At 44.6% G+C, this 19,882-nt stretch overlaps 1 protein-coding gene across 1 annotated transcript in view; it reads left to right on the forward strand.

Moving 5' to 3' along the window:
* The window catches only part of LOC137545826 (retinol dehydrogenase 7-like), a 73,059-nt gene extending 60,528 nt beyond the window's left edge, over nt 1-12,531 (forward strand). The window contains exons 4-5 of the mRNA XM_068267503.1: nt 5,195-5,358; nt 11,527-12,531. Of these exons, the coding sequence (XP_068123604.1) occupies nt 5,195-5,358; nt 11,527-11,747 (385 nt within the window). The 3' untranslated portion in view covers nt 11,748-12,531. The remainder of the gene's footprint in view (nt 1-5,194; nt 5,359-11,526) is intronic.
* The last annotated feature ends 7,351 nt before the right edge of the window (nt 12,532-19,882 follow it).

Below are 19,882 nucleotides of genomic sequence, written 5' to 3' on the forward strand. Positions count from 1 at the left end.
GCAACTCGCTTTATCGCATGGGCAAATTGGTTTCCATAGCCCTGTAAGAGAAAGTGTAATAAGGGCCCTGCCGTAACATAGATATTACGGTAGCTAAGACTACTCCTGGGCCTTTCTTGTAGTTGAAGAGATGAGTGAAATGGCTGGCTTCAGCCTGTAATGTTAGTTGACCTGGGTTTGATTCCCAGCCACTGGTGGTATAGTGGTGAGCATAGCTGCCTTCTAAGCAGTGGACCTGGGTTCGATTCCTGGCCAAGGTGTGTAAGTGTGCTTTTGACATCCTACACATCCCTGGAAGACAAGAGGAAAGGGGGAGCAGAGGTGGGTAAGAGGAAATGATTTTAAAAGGCATTTCCGTTTTTTTCTATTTGGATATCCGAATAGGTCAGATATCCGCGGGTAATACGTTCGGATATCCGGGTTCATGCGGATATCTAAAAGTTTGGATTCAGGTATCCGGATATCTGGGTACCCGGATCCGGATCAATTCGGGTTTTAAAAAGTACTACCCGAGCATCCCTGGTCATAATATGACCCACAGTCTTTAAAGAAGAACTCCAGTGAAAATAATGTAATAAAAAAAAAGTGCTTCATTTTTACAATAATTATGTATAAATGATTTAGTCAGTATTTGCCCATTGTAAAATCTTTTAAATCCCTGATTTACATTCTAACATTTATTACATGGTGACATTTTTACTGTTGGAAGGTAATGTAGCTGCTCCTTGTTTTTTTGGCAGTTGGAAACAGCTGTAAACAGCTCTTTCCCACAATGCAGAAAGGTTCACAGACAGGAAACTGCAAAGAATATGTACTTTTCTTGTGGGAGGGGTTTCTTGTGGGAGGGGTTTCACCACAATATCAGTCATACAGCGCCCCCTGATGGTCTGTTTGTGAAAAGGAATAGATTTCTCATGTAAAAGCGGGTATCAGCTACTGATTGGTATAAAGTGCAATTCTTGATTGGAGTTTCTCTTTAAAGTGTACCAGAGACGAGTAATTAAAAAAGATTTATACATACTGGCTCGACTAGCTGAACTAACGGGACCCCGTACCGGAGCTAGAGAAGACTGAGGACGGTGGCATGGGAATGATCCGTAGCCATGGGGCTGAAGAAAGACCCAGGTATGTATAAATCTTTCTTAGTTGCTCGTCTCTGGTACACTTTAACCACTTCCCAACTGAGGGGTTTTACCCCCTGACCACCAGAGCAATTTTCACCTTTCAGCGCTCCTTCCATTCATTCGTCTATAATTTTATCATTACTTATCGCAATGAAATGAACTATATCTTGTTTTTTTCGCCACCAATTAGGCTTTCTTTAGGTGGGACATTATGCCAAGAATAATTTTATTCTAAATGTGTTTTAATGGGAAAATAGGAAAAAATGTGGGAAAAAATTATTATTTTTCAGTTTTCAGCCTTTATAGTTTTTAAATAATGCATGCTACTGTAATTAAAACCCATTAAATGTATATGCCTATTTATCCCGGTTATAAAACCGTTTAAATTATGTCCCTATCACAATGTTTGCCGCCAATATTTTAATTGGAAATAAAGGTGCATTTTTTTCAGTTTTGCGTCCATCCCTAATTACGAGCCCATAGTTTATAAAGTAACAGTGTTATACCCTCTTGACATAAATATTTAAAAAGTTCAGTCCCTAAGTTAACTATTTATGTATTTTTTTTAAATTGTAAATTTTTTATTTTTTTTTAATTACAAAAAAAAAAAAAATTGGGGAGTGTGGGAGGTAAGGAGTTAATTTTTTGTGTAAAACTAGTTTGTGTGTAAAAAATGGTTAGGGTGTAGTTTTACTATTTGGCCACAAGATGGCAACAGTAACTTTTTGTTTCATGCGACCTGCAAGCGTCCTTCCGGACGCTTGCAGGAAGTAGAAAGAGGCTGGGACTTTGTTATTGCTCACAATGATCGCGCTGCTCAGCCGAGCGGCAGCGGATCATTGCGGGGCTTAGATCAACGAACGGGAATGGATTTTCCCGTTCGTTGATCTCTGGGCGGGCGGGCGGCGGCGTGTTTACTAGCGGCGGGCGGCGTGTTTACGAGCGGGAGCGCGGGCAGCAGCGGGAGTGCGCAAAGTACGGATTTCTCCGTCCCTGGGGGTTAAAGGATGGAAAAAGGGACAGAGAAATCCGTACGGGCGGGGGTAAAGTGGTTAAAGGCAAGGTGAAAACCCCAAGTAAAGGTAGGTTTAGGTTTTCGCCTTGGGTGTCCTTTGAACAGTCACATTTAGCCTATGCCTCTCCTTAGGGCCTATTTCCACTACACGTAGATTGGACGCACAATGGATGCATAAAAACTGACTCCAATGAATGCCTATGGGCCTGTTTCCACTAAACACGATTTTTCAGGTGCAGATTTTCCCATAGGCATTTATTGGAGTCAGTTTTTCTGCATCCATTCTGCATCCAATCTGCGTGTAGTGGAAACAGGCCCTTAGCAATTATTTTGAAGCATACTGTAAGGCCCATACAAAACTGCACACAATCTTTTGGGGGGAACTAAACAGCTGGGGGACAAATACAGTAGCACCATAAAAGCTTGGCTCAACAAATTATACAATTTAGGGGGCAATAAAAAGCTTAAGCTCACTGGGTTGCTTGAAAGCTGCGGGGCACACTATGCGCTGTGTGTGTATGTAACACTAAATAGAGCCACTGGAAAGCTGCAACATATTACTGGGAACACTGGAGCTTTGGCATATTTTATGTTTGGCATAGAGCCTTTGCCACAGTGAAGGGCCCCCCACTCCTTCCCTTAAAAACCAGACAGTCCCAATCTCTTTCTTGTGCAGTATAAATCCCACATCCAGTCATTTGGTTTTCCAGTACTAGTCATTACGATGAGCTACTGTTTTATTTACAACTACAGTATCCTGAGGCATGGTGATTATTTGAATTCGCCACTGAGGGTGTAATGGTTGTTTTTTTCCACTAATCTTTCTTACACTTTGTGTAAATATAAGTATAAGAAAGATTATTTAAAAAAAATAACCATCAAAATCTGACAGTTTTTAGAGAGGGAAGCTTCAGGATCCTATTGAGGTTTCCCTCGCTGCTGTAAAGCCCCTTGTTGCTGAGCGCGGCTCCCCTTCACATTGGGGCTCCTCTTCCTGGATCAAGTGCATGCAACGGCCGTGTGAGCCCGCCCACACATGTGCAGTAGCATGGCTTCATGCTACTGGGCATGCGTTGGGCTCAGTTGGCAATTGCGCGCACTTGATCCAGGAAGAGGAGCTGTGCAGCCCCTATGTGATTAGCGACAATGCATTGTTGCTAATCTTCTGGGGGGCCGCGCTCAGTGATGGGGGACATCAGAATACAGAGGGAAGCCTCAAATGGATCCTGAGGCTTCCCTCTCTTAAAGAGAGTCTGAAGCGAGAATAAATCTCGCTTCAGACCTCATAAATAGCAGGGGCATGTGTGCCCCTGCTAAAACGCCGCTATAGCGCGGCTTAACGGGGGTCCCTTCACCCCCAAATCCCCCTCGATACACCGGGGGAGCGCTTCCTGGTTGGGGCAGGGCTAACCGCCGCAGCCCTGCCCCACGCGCGTCTGTCAGCGCGTATCTCCGCCTCTCCCCCGCCCCTCTCAGTCTTCCTTCACTGAGAGGGGCGGGGGAGAGGCGGCGATGCGCCGCTGACAGACGCGACTGGAGGCAGGGCTGCAGCCGTTAGCCCTGCCTCCAGGAAGAGACAGCCAGCGACTTTTTCTACGACACACTTTTGCGGGGGGTGGGTTGGGGGTGAAGGGACCCCCGTTTAGCCGCGGGATAGCGGCGTTTTAGCAGGGGCACACGTGCCCCTGCTATTTATGAGCTCTGAAGCGAGATTTATTCTCGCTTCAGAGTCTCTTTAAGGTAAGAATCTGATTTTGTACCCGATAGATCAGGGGATCACAAAGCTGACTTTGGCCTCTATTCATAAAGCATTCCCACATGCGGTAATGCTCAAAACAGCTGACTTTACCGACCATTTAGCAAAGTGTCCATTCATAAAAGCTGTTTCCGCATGAAAAGCTGCAATTCCTGAGCAGTGCGGGAAATTACCGCCTTGTGCGGAGATTATCTCAACACATGTCACTCACTATTGCCTGGTGCACACCAAAAACCCGCTAGCAGATCCGCAAAATGCTAGCAGATTTTTAAGTGCTTTTTAAAATTTTTCTGAGGCGTTTTGCTAGCATTTTGCGGATTGCTGCTGCGGATTTCAGTGTAGTACATTTCATATATTGTTACAGTAAAGCTGTTACTGAACAGCTTCTGTAACAAAACCGCCTGGCAAACCGCTCTGATCTGCCATTTTTCAGAGCGGTTTGCGTTTTTCCTATACTTAACATTGAGGCAGAAACACCTCCGCAATCCAAAAAATGCCTCACCCTGGGAGGATTAGTTTCTGCAAAACTCCTCCCGCTGTGGTGTGCACACTCCCATTGAAATGCATTACCCTAGCGTATCCGGAGCCGCAAGAGGCTGCAGAAACGCTCAAGAAGCCGCTCTGTGGGCCCCAGCCGTACATGTCAATTCATAAAGATTAGAGCAGGTGGAATCAGCACAGAGAATACCGCCTGTTTAGATAATGCGATACGCATCTGTGTGTGCAGCATCTTGCAAAGATTTTTATCTGATGGGGAGTTCAGCTCCATAGAAAAGACTGTGAAGGTATGGCTCTCATACTACATGAAGGGTGGTAAGATTGGTCTGTGATCTTTCATCTTCCAAAGACTATGGTCTGATGTGTGTATGAGCCTTTATAGACAGATTCAGGGCAAACAGAGGCAGTTAAGAATGCACATGTAAAGGGATGCTGGGGCTGCCTCCTTTATAAAACTCTGTCTGCACAGAGAAAATTTATCAACTCAGCCAGCAAATGAAAAAACTCAGCAGCACCGCCAGTTTAGTGCGGGAATTCCCCGACCTTTTATCGCAAGTGTAAACTTTTTTATGAATTAGCACACAAAAGTCTAAAATACCGATGCGGTGTTTTCCCTCCAAGATTTTTTTCCCGCAAATGTTTTATGCATGGACCCAATAGTGGTGTTTTTTTTTTTAAATGCAATAATCAGGATTTTTATTCTTGATCACAGGTCATCATCACTTTATGCAGCTTTCACAAATCGCCCTTTGTGTGGTGATGAAGATAAGCTCTCTTGTGATATTTTGATTATTTCTGCAGGAGGGAGCTTCGTGATTTTGGGATCAAAGTTTCCATAATAGAGCCTGGAGGTTTCAGAACATTTATTAATGATGCTGATGCTCAGACAAAGAATCTGCAGCGCCTATGGAAAAAGCTTTCTCCCGACATCAAAGAGTCATTTGGAGAAGAATACTTCAAGCAATGTGAGTCACTGTATTATTGTATGAGAAAAGTAGGAATTAAAAAGAAAAAAAAACAAATATTCCATTGTTGGTTCTAAAAACATAAGTTAAAAATTAAGATAAAATATGTCTTGATGGATTGAAGGTGATACGACAGATACAGTGTGAGTTGTAGCTGGAGACTGACAGCTGTCCATGTGACTTAAGTTTCTATCTTATTTTATGTTTTTATTGATGCTACGCATAAATGATGAGTAAGGGTGGGTACACACGTCGGATAAAAGTCTTTGGAAAATGAAAGATCACAGACCAATTTTACCCCCTTTCATGTAGTATGAGAGCCATACTCTACACAGTCTATTCTATGGAGCTGAACTCCCCATCAGATAAAAATCTTTGCAAGATGCTGTACACATGCAACAGATCAGTATCTGCAAAATATCTGTTCCTGCAAAAGATCCGTTCCTGCAAACTGCATTCATAGTCTATGATATCTGCAGATCTCATACACACCTTGTTTCACGGACAATTATCTGTGGATCAGATCCACCAGGTTGGATCTTCAGATTGGCAGATAATTGTCTGATCTGCAGATGAATGTCCATTAAACAAGGTGTGTATGAGGATCTGCAGATGTCATAGACTATGAATGCATTTTGCAGGAATGGATCTTTTGCAGATACTGATCTGTTGTATGTGTACAGCATCTTTGTGTGCAGCATCTTGCAAAGATTTTTATCTGATGGGGAGTTTAGCTCCATAGAATAGACTGTGTAGAGTATGGCTCTCATACTACATGAAAGGGGGTAAAAATGGTCTGTGATCTTTCATTTTCCAAAGACTTTTATCTTACGTGTGTACCCACCTTAAATCTGCTCAGTTTCATTCCACAAGACTTCACAAAAATAAAACAAACACTTTTCTGTTTATTTTTTATAAATCAAAGCTCAGTGGTGTTAGTGGGTTCTGGTACACTCTCCTGGATTTTTCATTATTACTAGGGATGGTCAATGAGATGAAAATTTCAAAGTGATTATGCACATTTTGTATGCACATTTATGCAGCTTGAAAATGGACCAATCAAATTTTACGTCAGCACAGCAGGATTTAATTAGTTCATTTTCAAGCTGCATACATTTGCATGCAACATTTGCATGATACTGCATCAACTCAAATTATTTTGCATCTCATTGACCATTACTCAGTTTTTGCATTTGATGCAGCCAGCCAATCCAGAGACCTTGGCACAAAGCATATAGCTGCTACAATGGGACGTACTTCCTGTTTACAGAGCCAGCATGTGCCCCCACCACCCTCATGCTTGTGGAACATAAGGATGAGGTAAGCAGGGTCAGCTCTTTTCACAGGAAAAGACTGGCTGTTGCCACCTCTTAGCTACTCCGTGACTACCTCATGTGGTAGATCAGGCTTTCTCAACCAGGGTTCCATGGAACCCCAGAGTTCCTTGAGTACTCTGCAGGGGTTCCCTGGCATTTGTACCCATTGTGGGGGAAGTATAATAGAGCTCACTATAATAGGTGGTACTGTAACAAGAAACATGAAATTGGGGGCTCTGGAGACAGTATAATGAGTGGCAGTGTAATAGGGGTAGTGAAATAAACAACCACATACTTTTAAAGACCATGCCTCCTGAAAAATAAATGCAGGGGTTCCTTGAGATCCAAAAGTTATTTGCAGGGGTTCCCTGATATCCCAAAGTTATTTGCAGGGTTCCTCCAGGGTAGAAAGGTTGAGAAAGGCTGTGGTAGATGGTAGGATAGGGGAAAAGTGGGAACAATTTACAGACTCAGGGCTGGAACCCACAAGAGCGCTTTTCAGAGCGTTTAGGGAGCGCTTGAAAACGCTAGCGATTTCCAAAAATGCTCAGCTAATGTTAACGGATGTGCCAACTTCCACTGGAGCATTTGCGATTCCCAAAATCGCAAGCGTAGAACATGCAGCATTTTGTTAGTGTTAGCGCATCAATGTAAAGTATATAATCACAGGTGTAATCGCTCATCAAAACCTGCACGGGGCGATTTTGCTAGCGTTTTAAAGTCAATGTACACTGTAACAAAATAAATGAAAGGACCAATCAGACTTTAAAACGCTAATCGATACACAACCGCTGGCAAATTGTTTACACTTTCTAAAACCCCCCCTAAACCGCTCATGAAATCACTTACAAACTACTCATACAAAATGCTTGTGATTGCGATTAGCGATAGCGTTTTGTAGTAGGTTCCAGGCCTTAAACTGAGTGTAACAAAGCTGCACCTGACATTTAGGTTGCTTTTAGTAGGACGTTACAGGCGCACATTAGAGCAGCCTGTAACGCAGCCCAACTCACAGTAATGGACAATCAATAGGCTATTTACAGTGCCCACGTTGCGTTACAGGGTAACGCTGCACGTTCAAACAAAGTGCAGCATGCTTTGCGTTCTAAGCCGAGTTAGACTGCTTGCACATGCTCAGTTATGTTGGAGGAGGAGGGGAGAGTCCCTAGTGCCCCTAGCCACATGGCTAATTAATATTCACTGCCTTGTGTGACATGCAGTGTTTACTTCCTGGAGCAGCAATGGGTAGAAAAGGAGGTGCACAAAACTCCACACCTGGGTCACTCCGGAGTCCAAAATCGTTCCATCAAGTTAAATGTTGTAGAGATAGGAGCGGCCGGGTACATCCAGTAAAAAAAGACCTTTATTGAAAAACCATTAAAATGCAATACATGCAAGCATGGCAACAGTCAGCCAGGAGAGAGAGGGACAAGCATGAAACAGATAGTCTACAGCTGTTTCGCACTCTACAAAGGACCCTGAGGAAGCGCTCCTTTGTAGAGTGTGAAACAGCTGTAGACTATCTCTTTCATGCTTGTTCCTCTCTCTCCTGGCTGACTGTTGCCATGCTTGCATGTATTGCATTTTCAATAAAGGTCTTTTTTTTACTGGATGTGCCCGGCCGCTCCTATCTCTACAATATTTTACTTCCTGGAGCGGCCGCTCTGTGTGGCGATTGGCTGGCGGGACCACGTGATGCGGAGTGTTCCGCTCACGTGGTCTCCACCGGCGCATGCGTCAAAAAGTATGCATCACTGACGCATCAAGAGCCGCTTAACGCGGCTCTATGTAGCGTCCTCAAGTACCACCACAATGCGTTGTGTTAGGGGCACGTTATGCAACCTTAATGTCGCATCTAACGCAACGTCTTAGTGGGAAAGAGCCCCTAAATGGGTTGTAAACATTTCAAACCAAGCCAGACAGGTAATAAAAGAAAAGAATAATGCATTTTTTTTTTTTTTTTTAATTTTTTTTTTTTTTTTTTTACACAATGCATCTATTTTGGTACATTGCAAATCATGATATATTCAACAAAGAATGCATTAAAAAACTTGAACCTTAGCTACAGATCTAAGGGGCATCAAATAAGGCTTTAAAAAATTGGGGGTTACTCTACAACTCCATTACTGTTGACATTGAATTCCAAGTTTAGCATCACTTAAAGGGTACCTAAACTGTCATGTGACACGAGATATCGGTGTATGCACCCTGCCATTCCAACATGTAACTAGGCTGTGTTCACTTTTTTTCTCTTTAAGGGCTTGTTCACACCTAGGGCATTTTGTTTTTTTTTTAAGCGCTGGCGATTTTCAAAATCGCTCTAAAAGAGCTTGTGCAATGATTCCAATGCAATGTTCAATGAGAGTGTTCACATCTGAGCAGTTTGTTTCTGATCCACTCACCAAAGCGCTTCCTGTACTATTTTCTGAGCGTTTTTGCTCAATGGAAATTATAGGGAAATCGCAAAGCGCTTGAAAAATCGCTTTGTATAGCGATTTACCCAGCGCTTTCATGAATAAATACATTGTATTTATTCATTTCTGGGTGAAAGAGTTCGCTCTGCAAAAATGCTTAGAAAAGCGCTTTTTTAAGTGCAAAGCACAAGGAAAAGTAGAGAAAATAACTCTTAATAAATAGTTCAGCTCTTGTGATAGCGCTGGCGATTTATGATGGGAACAAAGCCTAAAAGAGGTATGCAAGTCCTCTAGTGGACTAGTATATAATCCCCACTGATAACTAATTACAAGCATAAGGGCCTGTTCTCACATTGTACAAGTGGCAGTGTTCTCACTGACGCGGTTGCGGTTAGCGATAACCGCAACCGTGCTGCATGCAGCGGTTTGCCGGCGATGAGCGTTCCGCGATTAGCGATCGTGATTAGTGTGCAAAGCACGCTAATCGCGATCGCTTCAAAACCGCCGCAGTGTCCAGTGATTTTTCCATGTTAATCGTGGGAAAATCACTGCCGCAAAACACTGGCGATTACCGGATGTTTCAGATGTGAACGGGCCCTACAGGTTGTTTGGGTTTTTTTTAAGTAATTTTAAAGAGTAAGAGGCTGGATACTGTATTTCTTGGTTTAACCACTTTGGTACCAGCAGCCTCTGCCCCCTTAACCTTAACTGAACGGGGGGTAAAGAGTTTTACTTACCTGGGGCTATTACCAGCCCCCTGCAGCAGTCCTGTGCCCTCGGCGCCGCTCTGGAATCCTCTGGTCCCCCGCTGTCACTTAGTTTCGTTTTTGACGACTCACCAGTCGCCGGCCTCCATGCGTATTATTGGACGCATTCACCAATGCAATTAGCGCTATTGCGGACCGCAACGCGTACAAAAATACGCGTTGCCGCATTCCGCACGCGTAGATATGCGGCAACGCGTATTTTTGTACGCGTTGCGGTCCGCAATAGCGCTAATTGCATTGGTGAATGCGTCCAATAATACGCATGGCGGCCGGCGACTGGTGAGTTGTCAAAAACGAAACTAAGTGACAGCGGGGGACCAGAGGATTCCAGAGCGGCGCCGAGGGCACAGGACTGCTGCAGGGGGCTGGTAATAGCCCCAGGTAAGTAAAACTCTTTACCCCCCGTTCAGTTAAGGTTCCCTTTAAGGACCAGAGGCTGCTGGTACAGTAAATCGCCGCAATCATGCCGGTCTTTCCCCGCCACAGGCTCCACTCTCTGCCGTCTCTATGACGGCAGAACGCTGTGCGCCGGTCAGGAGCCGCTTTCATTGGCTCCTAACCCTGTCAATCAATGTAAACCAATGGGATTGGCTTACAGTGATGACAGGGCTAGGAGCCAAAGAAAACGGCTCCTGCCCAGCTCACAGTGCTCTGCCGTCAGACGGCAGGGCGAGCAAATTGCGGCGGGGACAGGGCGGCGTGATCGGCGGTAAATGGCGGTGCACTGTAGAGTTTACGTCCAGTCAGGGGCTTAGCACCACCTGCTGGACGTAGATTCGTACTGCATCGGTCCGGATCCGATTAAAGAACAGCTGTTTAGGCTTGCTTTAGGCTAGTTTCACACCAGGACGTTGCGTTTTAGGGGACGTTATGGTCGCATAACGTGCCCCTAACGCAACGCCTGGTGCTCCCTGCTTTGGACGTCAGAGTGAGCCGCGTTGTGCAGCTCACTCTGGCGTCCGTGATGCCGTGATGCGTACTCTTGTGCGCATGCGGCATCACGTGGTCCCGCCGGCCAATCACTGCACAGAGCGGCCGCTCCAGGAAGTAAACACTGCACGTCACTGAGTGCAGTGAATATTAATTAGCCATGTGCCTGGCCGCTCTCCGCTCCTCCCCAACATGACTGCGCATGTGCAAGCAGTCTAACGCGGCTCTGCCGCTTAGAAAGTACTGCATGCAGTACGTTGTCTGGTGGCGCAGCGTTACAATGTGACGCAACGTGGGCACTGTGAACAGCCCATTGATTTTTCATTGCTGTGCGGTGGGTTGCGTTACAGGCTGCTCTAACGTGCACCTGTAACGTCCCACTGTGAAACCAGCCTTAAAGAGCAGCTGGTAGTTGGTAAATAATTAAAGTTCACAATAATGGGGTATTTAAAATACCATAGTAATAAACTATGCTGGCTGTTGATAGGGCCTGCTATGATGGGAAAAATCTCAGAAATGTTTCACTCCTGACTACCCATGGATAGCTGTGATTGGCTAATTAGCATCTATAATCTGACAGTTGCCCTCTATAGGTAGCCAAATTTCTAATGAGCCCACTCTGTGATTTGATCAGTAAGCTATGGCCAATTATTGCCTTGTATAAATTAGTTCTTTTATAAATCATGAAGAAAGTTAGGTTACATTTTGTGAATAAACTGCTGTGTGTGTTTATTTAAACAGATTGCCAAAGTTTAGGCTCTATGCTGGGAACTGTCAACCCCAAACTCCACTTAGTGCCAGACTGTATGGAGCACGCTCTGATGGCTCTTCACCCCTGGACAAGATACTCACCTGGCTGGGACTGCAAGCTGCTATACCTGCCTATGTCCTACCTCCCTACATTTATCGCTGACTATCTGCTGTGTTGTCAATCACCCAAACCAGCCCTTAAACTCGACTGAGGGCTCGTTCCCACTATCGCGAATCCGCATGCGTCCAATGCATGCGGATTTGCACATGTAATGCAAGTGGATGGGCCTGTTTCCACTGTAGCGTTGTTGAGGTGCGTTTTTTCAGCGGTAAAAAAACGCACAAAAGAGCCAACGAATTCGCCTGCGAGTGGAATGCATGCGAATCGCCGCTAATGTATTTAATAGGAAATTCGCATGCAGCTATGGTATGCGAATTTTCATGCGAATTCGCATAGGTACCAATGTAAATTCACACAGGCAGTGACATGGTTAAAATCGCATATACCTTCACCTATGCGAATTCGCGGCAAAAAACGCATGGGAAATCGCATCCGCATGCGATTTGATCAGCGGTGGAATCCAGGCGATTCCGCACCGCAATAGTGGAAACAAGCCCTAATGGTTTTGGACTTTTGTGGCAAATGTTGAAACCACTGCAAAGATATTTTTTTCATTTTTAAAGTTGTTATTAATAAAAGGTAACCATAATAAAATCTTATAAAATACTGAATAAAACATTACTATATTATGCTATTAAATACTTGTAGTTCGCCTTAGCATACTATGCTGATGTCTGAGGGAAAGTCCCAATTCTGGCATCAAATTTTCTAAACCATTGAAGCAAATCCACCTCAATAACTTGCAGGTATACTCCCTTTTGGCTAATGATTCAGGCAGCAACAGGGAACTTCAGCCTAAACAAACATACTGTCATTAAGTTACATTAGTTATGTTAATAATAGATAGGAAATATAGTCTCTTACCCACACTATTTTTAAAAGAACAGGCAAATGTTTGTGACTTCATGGGGGCAGCCATCTTTTTTACGGGTGCAGCCATCTTTTTGGTTGAAAGTAGGTGACAGGGAGCATGAGACACAGTTCTAACTGTCCTGTGTCCTGATCACCCCTCCCAGCTGTGCACTAGGTATCAAATCTCAAATTGAAAATTAAAAAAAAAAATTGCACTAAAACAGCAGAAGGAGAACAACAACATCAGAAATCCCATCATGCTTTGCACAGCATCAGGGGTGAAATGCCTGGGCAGTTTTCTTCTGTGCAGCAAAAATGAGTCTTGGGTAAGAAAAACAAAGTTCTGATGCTGTGAAACTGTTAAAGAAACACCAAACCTTTTCAGTGCTGCTGAGTAGATTTTTAGTCTGGAGGTTCACTTTAAAGGGACTCCGAGCTCACAATAAAAAAGAAAGTTGAACTCACCTGGGGCTTTCTCCAGCCCAGTGCTGGTCGGGAGGTCCCACGACGGCGTCCTGGCTCCTCTCCAACACCCCGATCCGGAATGGCTGACAGGCCGCAGCCCGGGCGACACTCTCCCGAGTGTCGGGCTGCTCCTTCCGTGGATGACGTCACACGCCGGCCGCCTCGCGTCATCACGGCGGCCGGCGTGAAAGTACTGCGCATGCGCGCTTTAATCGGGAGAGTGTCGCCCGGGCTGCGGCCTGTCAGCCATTCCGGATCGGGGTGTTGGAGAGGAGCCAGGACGCCGTCGTGGGACCTCCCGACCAGCACTGGGCTGGAGAAAGCCCCAGGTGAGTTCAACTTTCTTTTTTATTGTGAGCTCGGAGTCCCTTTAACCCTTCTACACACTTTCAATTATGATTGGTCAAACACTGACTAATTTTACCACCTCCCTGTAGTATAAGATTTTACCTACTCAATCTGCTCATAGTAGACTATATCTGCGGACCCTCATATTTCATGGAGGTAGTAAAATTGGTCAGTGATTGGCCAATAATAATTAGAAGTGTGTACCAGGCTTTAGCTTTAAATACCAATTTTTATTGGCCAATGATTGGCCAGTTTTACCACCTCCGTGTAGTATGAGAGCTTGACTACACAATCTGTTCATAGTATTCTAAGGCCACATACACACATCAGACCATAGTCTTTTGAAAATGAAAGATCACAGACCAATTTTACCCCCTTCCATGTAGTATGAGAGCCACACCTTCACAGTCTTTTCTATGGAGCTGAACTCCTCATCAGAAAAAAATCTTTGCAAGATGCTGCACACAAAGATGCTGTACAGACACAAAAGATCAGTATCTGCAAAAGATCAGTTCCTGCGCAAAGATCCGTTCCTGCAAATTGCAATGATAGTCTATGAGATCTGCAGATCATCATACACACCTTGTTAACTGACATTCATCTGCAGATCTGAAAATCCATCCTGGTGGATCTAATCTGCAGATGAATGTCAGTTAAACAGTGTGTATGAGGATCTGCAGATATCATAGACTATGAATGCAATTTGCAGGAACGGATCTTTGGCAGATACTGATCTTTTGTGTCTGTATAGCATCTTTGTGTGCAGCATCTTGCAAAGATTTCTGTCTGATGGGGAGTTCAGCTCCATAGAATAGACTGTGTAGAGTATGGCTCTCATACTACATGGAAGGCGGTAAAATTGGTCTGTGATCTTTCATTTTCCAAAGACTATGTTCTGATGTGTGTATGAGCCTTTAGTCTGTTGGTCCTCATACTGCATGAAGGTGGTAAAATTGGTCAGTGATTGGCCAATCAAAATTGCATGTGCGTAAGCCCCCTTACAATTGCAACAGTATTTCCTGACCAATCAGAAACCGCTGACCCGAAGGAAGAAAAAAAACAGAATACCTTCTGTTTTAAAAAGTTAAATACAAATATAGAAGACTACATACTGTGTAGAAGATGTCTGCACTATATAAATACTAAAAAAATAAGTGTGTAATTTATTATATTCAGCGCCGAATCTATAAAGTAAATTCTCTCTACTCTGCTCTGACTTATTAATTTGCATGGGGGACTTTCGTTGCTGCAGGCAGTTCAAAGGAAGGTTATGCCCATGAGAGGTATGATTTTAATTCGTAAGATGTGAAAATTCATAGAGAAAAAAAAGTTTTGCATCCACAGTCTATGTTTTGAGCCGGAGAGTGTGCTGTGACTTGGTGCTGCATCTGTCTTTCTGTATTCCCCTCCTACTCTCTCCTCACTTACAATCACTCAGTGTCTGGAATACGTCTCCTTGACTGCTAGTCGGTTCCCTGCTAGAATGCCACGTTGCCAGTAAAATTTACGGTAGGAATTTGGCTGCCACAGATCTTTTGAGTGAAGAATACTTAGGTGAGGATCTTTACTTTCCAAGTAAAATGAACTGTTACATCATCTGATTTTACATTTCTTTTGCAACAAATAGTTGAAAGTTATTTTCTTTAGCAAATTAGGTTACTGTACTTTATTAAAATAAAGCATTTACATAAGTATTTTGTGTTATCCTTCAAAAATATTACCGCTACATTAAATAATGAAAAATGTTAAAGGAGAACTAAAGACAAATAAATAAAGCAGCTTATTTTACAGTGGGGCACCTTTGAATACAATTTATTAGTCTTACCTGTTAAAAGGTAAGGTTTAAACATCTTTTTCCACTTAACTTGGTAGCCTTGTATGGGAACGGACATGTATGAACATGAGTGCTATGAGTGAGTGCTAGAGCGCCTCACTTCCTGTTTGGCTTTCTGCCAGGAAGGGGATTACCGCGTATTAATGCGGAAATCCCTAAGGGCCCGTTTCCACTATCGCGGAAACGGCCGCAAATCTGCATAGTTTCCCCGCAGGCAAATCGCGCGGGGAAACTCTGCCATAGAGGATAACGGCGCCGCCGGCCGAATCGCTTGTGGTAGCGGTTCGGCCGGAACCCCCCACAGAATTTGCGGCGGAGGCTGCGATTCCCATAGCCGTGCATGGCACGGCTCACAGGATTTGCCTGCGATCCCGCCCACCCGCTCAGTGACGGCGCACGTCTCGCAGACGCACACCGCACTAGTGGAAACGGGCCCTTAAGGCTATTTTTTAGCACCACTAACCTCCAGTTTCCAGTGTGAAACTGTCCTAAAGATCTATTGGGGTGATTTGCTTGGGTTCTGGAGGGGAGTGAAGACGCTTAGGTGGGAATGTCTGTCTGGGAGGGGTCATCTGATCATTCCATCACTGAGGCAATTTGTTAAGCACCATAAACCTCTGCCATTTATCACTGGATACCATATGTGCTTTGAGTCCTATGGGAGAAAAGGGCTTTACAAATGTTATTGTATTATAGGGTGCCCAAAGAGCTCATGTGCCACTCTGCCAGGTAAACCCTTTGGCTACAATTTGGGACTGAGTTCTGTACCAGTGTCTCACTAACCTATATGCTAGCAATGTCTTCTGTTGTTATGGAGAGTATAGATAGCCAGATGTACCCCCAGTATTAGCTGCCCTCCGCAGTATAGCCATGTGTTTCACCAGTATTAGTTAGGTTCCCACCAGTAGTTAACCAGACATGATGCCAGTATTTTCTAGCCCCCCCATTATAGGTAGTCAGATGTGCCCTCAGTATTAGGGATCTCCCCTCCCAGGTATACATAACCATTGTCCTTTTCCTGTTCTATATCAAAGAGTTTTGTAACTGTTTCAATGCAATTTTTATGCAATTGCTGATATTCACAATGCAATGGCATTTGTATTTTCTACTGATTCGTGTATATGTTACGGCCAGAACCCGAAGTTTGGCCAGAACTAGAAGTGGCCGGCCACTTCGGGTTCTGGCCGGCCAATGTGCGAACTGGCCGCTGCGCTGCGGCCAATGTGAGAAATGCAACAATTCCTGTAAAGTTAATGGGACGTTGTGGCCGCAGCGCAGCGGGCAAATGTATCACACATCTTTACTTTATTCAATGACATTAAGCCGACCGGCTTTTTCCCCGCTTTCTCTCTTCCCCTCGCCTCTCTCTCCTCCCCTCGCCTCTCTCTCTTCCTTCTCTTATGGGCAGCCGGGCGGGGGACACGCGTGTCCAGGAGAGTCGTTCGTCGCGGCAGGAGAGCAGAGCGGGGAGGCTGCAGACATTGCTTCTGCCAGCACCCGCTCTGCAAGAACGGCAGGATTCCCCCTGCCGCAACGAACGACTCCGGAGGGACACGCGTGTCCCCCGCCCGGCTGCCCATAAGAGAAGAGAGAGAGAGAGGCGGGGGGGGGGGGGGGGGGGGGGGGAGGAGAGAGAGGCGGGGGGGGGGGGGGGGGGGGGGAGGAGAGAGGCAGAGAAAAAGCCGGGCGGCTTAATGTCATTGAATAAAGTAAAGATGTGTGATACATTTGCCCGCTGCGCTGCGGCCACAACATCCCATTAACCTTACAGGAATTGTTGCATTTCTCACATTGGCCGCAGCGCAGTGGCCAGTTCGCACATTGGCCGGCCAGAACCCGAAGTGGCCGGCCACTTCTAGTTCTGGCCAAACTTCGGGTTCTGGCCGTAACATATACAAAAAAAACAGGGAAGTTAAAAAAAACCCCAAAAAACCAATCACATATGTGATTTTCTTGTGCCCCCATTGACTTTAATCCAACCACGGTAAAAAGGGTAGCACACTCTTTGTGTAAAAATCTAAACACATTTGTGGAAAAGGATCACCACAATTTCCATGGTAATGTTAGTGCCCTCGGTATCGGTGAAGCACATGCAAATAAGATCAAAATGTGGTCATTGGAAAAGGGGCCTTTAAAAGTACCCATATGACATGCTGCTGGTTTTTTATTTTTTTTTTGTTATAGACTAGACTTTAGATTTTATAAAAATGTAATAACCTCCTAGATCCCGAAAACAAACCACCAGTAATACAGTAAAGTGGTATGAAACCCAGCATTTCTTCTTTGCGCTAAAAAATTATTTACAGCATATTATATACTGCCACAATTTTTTTTTTACTGGAACAGCATTCAACTAGTTAGACACAGGACTTCCGAGCTCCCTGCAGGGAAATCTGGACGCATCTGAACTGGAGATAATATTATCTTGTGTGAACTTAATTGTATCAAGTGAGAAATGTAAACATTCTCTGGCAATTCAGACACTCCAGAACACAGAGAGATACTCAGAAAGTATTTCTGGGCACATTACAAAATTAATACACCAGTAATTAATAAAATGCAATGGCAGCTCTCAGAGCAAAAAAATTGTACTTTGGGAACTTGTAATTTCTACATGAATAATACTTATGCACAAAAGCAAATATAATAGCTGTACGGGATATAAAAAGTAGGAAAACATGTTTTTATTGAATACTAATAGACCCAAGCCCGTGAAAAACGGGCTCTAGGTCTTTTTCCGGCGGCCGCAGCTGCCAGTGCGCATACGACGCCCATGCAACCATCGCGCGCGTGCTCGATGCAGGCGCGCGCCCGCCTCGCTTGCCCGCACCCACCTCGCTCGTCCTCCCAGCTCTCCGTTACTCGCACATGCGCAGTAACAAAAAACATGGGACACAGGGACAGCTGGCTGCTGGACGCAGCGACAGTTAGGTTTTATTAGGTAGGATTATGTCAGAGTTTTATACCGCTTTAACTGATTTCCCCCAAAACAAGCCTAAAGTGAAAACATTAGGCTTTTTATTAACTGACCTCCTGAATCAACAGATTTATTTGCATCTCATTGACAAACCCTAGTGAACAGCCGTGAGTGCTATTGGCAGTTAAAAGATGTGTAATAACTAGTGATAGTCAATGAGAGGCAAAATAATTCAAATTTTGCATGAAAATGTATGCAGCTTGAAAGTGGTCCAACCAAATACTACCTTGGCAGGATCTGATTACCGGTAGTCCATTTTCATCCTACATAAATTTGCATAATCTTACATCAACCTGGAATTACATGCATCTCATCGACAATCCCTAAGGGCTGGAACTCACTAGAGCTATTTTTTTTGAGCGTTTAGGGAGCAATTCAAAACGCTAGCGATTTCCCTAAACGCTCAGCTAATGTTAATGAATGGGCCAAATTCCACTAAAGCAATTGCGATTAGCAAAATCGCGAATGCAGGACATGCAGCATTTTTGAGCGTCAGCGTTTAGTGTTAGCGTTTCAGAAATGTAAAGTATATAAACAATGGCTCATGAATCGCTATACAGAGCAATTTTGCATGCATTTTTTACTGCACACTGTAACAAAATTAAAATTAATTGAAAGGACCAATCAGAATTAAAGAGAACCCGAGGTGGGATTTAATTATGTTAGTGGGGCACAGAGGCTGGTTGTGCACACTAACACCAGCCTCCGTTGCCCCATGGTGTGCCTCCAGGACCCCCCTGCGCGCTGCTATCCCCTCCGCCAGAGGCGGCCTTAGAGTATGCGGGGCCTGGGGCAGGTGTCATATGCGTGGCCTAGATATGCTGTAGATATAACACACGCTGTGGTTACACACGCACAGATATGCTGTAAATACACATACACACATATGCCGTGGATACATCCACTAGGTAAAATGGTTCCTATGGCTAACACTGAAATTACAGTATACACAAAGATATATGCTATGTACACATGAGATGACCTTTGGGCTGGCTGGTTGGAGGAATTGATCAGAACAATTGCTAGGTGATTGATTGGGCTGCAATGTCAAACCAGTGTGCACATATATGTGAGGACTCTCCTCTCTGATCAAGTCTGCAACAGGCAGAGAAGGGGACCTGCAACAGGCAGAGAAGCTCCTGACTGCTGGGAATACAAGCAGACAGATAACATCAAGCTAAAATAAGGTTATTCAGGTTAATAAGCCTAAAGTGGCAGTGTATTCAGAAGAGAGGCATACTGACCCCATGGGACCTTCCTGCACCTCCTGTAATTAGTGATGTGAGGAAACTTTGGTGCAGGCAGAGTGAAAAGGGAGAGGGGAACTTCTCGCCAGCATGGGGGGAGTGCAACTACTAGCAGCCAGCAGCTGTGTGTGACCAGCTCATGCTCTTTCACCACATTTATTAGCATTCTCCTGCAGCTACAACAACGGAAAATGCTGTGTAAGTGAGGAAGCTCCAGCTGACATTTTGGCTTAGGGATTGTGCTAGATAGACGTTGGACACCCCTGATCTCATGCACAGAGTCTGCTAGCTATGGTCTTACAGACGGAGCTGGGAAAAAAGGGCGCATGCCGCTAGTGGACAAAAAGGGCGCCGCCATTCACTCCCATAATAAATAGAGTTTAATGGGCGCCGAGTAGGAAAAAAGGGCGCCGGAGCTAAATAAAGTTTATAAACGGCGCCAGGAGCTAAATAAAGTTTACAAACGGCGCCCGGCGATGTTTAATGATTTATAACTGAACTTG

The sequence above is a fragment of the Hyperolius riggenbachi genome, chromosome 2 (assembly GCF_040937935.1).
Source record: "Hyperolius riggenbachi isolate aHypRig1 chromosome 2, aHypRig1.pri, whole genome shotgun sequence".
NCBI classification, from domain to species: Eukaryota; Metazoa; Chordata; class Amphibia; order Anura; family Hyperoliidae; genus Hyperolius; species Hyperolius riggenbachi.